This window comes from Monoraphidium neglectum, assembly GCF_000611645.1.
Source record: "Monoraphidium neglectum strain SAG 48.87 unplaced genomic scaffold scaffold05921, whole genome shotgun sequence".
NCBI lineage: Eukaryota > Viridiplantae > Chlorophyta > Chlorophyceae > Sphaeropleales > Selenastraceae > Monoraphidium > Monoraphidium neglectum.
The window spans coordinates 1-2,676 of NW_014007712.1; the positions used below are offsets into that span (position 1 = coordinate 1).

Below are 2,676 nucleotides of genomic sequence, written 5' to 3' on the forward strand. Positions count from 1 at the left end.
CGGCGGCGCCCTCGGGGGCGGGGCCGGGCGGCGCCGCGCGGAGCCGTTCGAGCTCGGCCTGCGCCGCGGCGCTGCCTCGCATCGCCGCGTCGAGGGCGGCGCGGTACACATGCAGCAGCGCAGCATGCATCGCCTCCTGCGGGCACGCGCATGCGCGCGGGGCGAGGGTGCCATTGTGGATGGCAGGGGGGGGGGGGAAAGGCTGGCAGGTCGCGCTCCCAAGGGGCTCTGACGTCCGCAGCATGGGGTAGGGTTGCCACCACCCGCTGGCGCGCACTTGCGTGACCCAGCCGACCCAGCCGCCCGGGCAGCTGCTCGGCCATTGCGCCCCCACGACCAGCTTCCAAAGCAGCAGCTGCCCCCACCCCGCTGCAATGCTCCCTCTCGCTGTCGCCACAGCCGTTCACACCATGCCCCCCCACGCGCCACCCACATCCGAGATCTCGCCGCGTCGGTGCTGCTCCACAATCGCGCCCACCGTAGCCTGCACCTCCTCGCCGCCTGCGCCGGACATCGCCGCCACGTGGTCGCGCGCCGCGGCGCCCGCCAGATGCGCAGCGCCGCCCGACCCCGGACGGAACGGCGCGACCGTCAGCGGCGGCAACGAAAATTCCGCGGGGCCGGTCGAGCCGGGCTGCTGCTGCTGCTGCTGCTCCCGCTGCTGCTGCTGCTGCTGCCGTTGCTGCTGCTGCTGGTGACGCGGCTGCATTGAGGGGGGCGGCATGAGACCCTCAAGGGCTTCGCCTCGAGGCTGCTCCCTATTGTCCTCCTCAAACCAGTGGCGGTGGCCATGAGGCAGCTGATGCAGGTCTGCAAGGGCGCACATGCGCGTGCGTACAATGTGTGTGTGTGTGTGTGTGTGTGCGTGTGTGTGTGTGTGTGTGTGTGCGTGTGTGTGTGTGCGCGCGCGTGCGCGCGTGCCTGTGTAAAAGAGAGAGGGGGGGTACCGTGCGGCAGCATCTATGGTTTTGGGAAAGGCGGCAGCACAGCGATCATGGTGCATGAAGCCGCTGCAGGCGCAAGGCTTCCTCCGAGCGACCTCGGGCCGCCGCTGCCAGCAAGGCCACGCGCACGCGTATCAGAAACGCCGGCACGCGCCCACATGCCACACGTGGTCTCACCGTTATAGCCTGGGGACGCGTCGTGACGTGCCTCGTCGCCGGGCGCCAGGCGCCCGTTCCTGTCGCCGGGGCCCCTGCCGTACAGCTCGCCCGCGTCCCCCCGGCCGCCGCGCTGCGCCTCCTGCTCCCTGCGCAACTGGCCCTCCATTTCCTGCTGGAATCGCAGCTGATACTGCTGCATTATCTCATCGGGGACGCCATCCAGCTGCGACGTGCACCCGGACGCCGCCGGGCGCAGTCCGCTGCGCGCGGGCCGGTGGCCGCCGCCGCCGTCGCCGCCATTCGCAGGGCTGAGGCGAGGCGAAGCGGCGCCGCGGGGGGCGCTCGCCGTGTTGCTGGCAGCCTGCAGCTGCGGCGGTTGAGCCGCTGCGCATGTGTGCACGTAATCTGTGGCTGTGTGGTGCGGGGCCTGCGTGACCGCGGGGGCAGCCATGCTGCTGTGCAGGTGCATCAGGGCGCCTATCGCTTGCGGCAGGTGATGCGCCAGGCCCGCGTCGCCCGCCGCTGCTTGTCCAGGATCGATGTAGTTCGCACGCAGGCCGCCACCAAGGGGCCCGCGGCGGCCGCCGCGCCCCGCCGTGCCATCCATTGCCCCGTCGTGCGCGTGCGCAAGCCCGCGCACGACGCTAGTGTCGCTTCACGGGTCCCCCGCAGGGTACCTGGTGGACGAGCACAGCAGAAATAAATGGATGTTCGTCACATTGAAGACTAAATGAACGCAGTGCGCCGTGGAGAGACACGGTAGGTGTGGCGCGAATAAGCACAGTTGCCAAGCAGCGGCTTACAGGTCACGCTGCCATGTAAAATACGTGCTCATATAACCACCGATGCTTACAAATCAACAGCTGTGGTCAGAACGGGCAGGTGACGAGATCTACACTGAGCCCCGTACATCCTGTAAGAACCACCAAAAAGATTAAAGCATCGTCTCTGATCGCGTGTGTATCATTGTTGGACCTCCAGGGCCGTCACGGATGTTTCTTGCTCTGGGCGGGGCTGCTCCGGGAGCGCTGGATGCAGATCCTTGCCCGATGGGAAGCAGCCATTGTGTGCTGGATGGGCTTGCACCCCTCAGCCAACAGGGTCCTCATCATGCACCTTCTCTACAACACCCTGAATTTTGTGTAGTTATACAGGGTTTTACTTGTACTGCAAAGCCTGATGGCATGGGATCCCTGTTGACACTGATGAACTGAGGGGATGGGGCAGCAGCCGCGCCCAAGGTGCTTCAGGTGGAAGCGGTGCAGGTGTCGGATATGCAGCAGCGGTTATGCTGCCCAGTCACTCGGTCTTGCCGAAGTGGCGCCCCGTGCTCAACAACCCTGCTGTGCGGCTGTCGGCAATGCGGCATCATGGAATTCACGCCGGTTATGTCGCACCAGGGGCTCCCAATGGCTCAGGTACACAAGCAGAGTAAGCTTGGAGCGGGACTGGCCGTTCTGCCCATCTTGGCATGCTTCAGGGGCGTGTCTTGGCAAAGCGCTGGCACGCAGCAATGCATGCACCTGCATACCACGCTGCCGGCCATTGATGACAAGCTGCCACCTGCCTGGTG

The 2,676-nt window shown here is 66.3% G+C and overlaps 1 protein-coding gene across 1 annotated transcript; it reads right to left on the minus strand.

Annotated features, from left to right (window-relative positions):
* Window positions 1-403: 403 nt before the first annotated feature.
* MNEG_16043 (hypothetical protein) lies at window positions 404-1,710 on the minus strand (the record flags this gene model as incomplete). The annotated part of the gene is made up of 2 exons (XM_014035486.1): window positions 404-810; window positions 1,122-1,710. The coding sequence occupies 2 exons, from the start codon at window positions 1,708-1,710 to the stop codon at window positions 404-406; spliced, it is 996 nt and encodes a 331-aa protein (XP_013890940.1).
* Window positions 1,711-2,676: the final 966 nt, after the last annotated feature.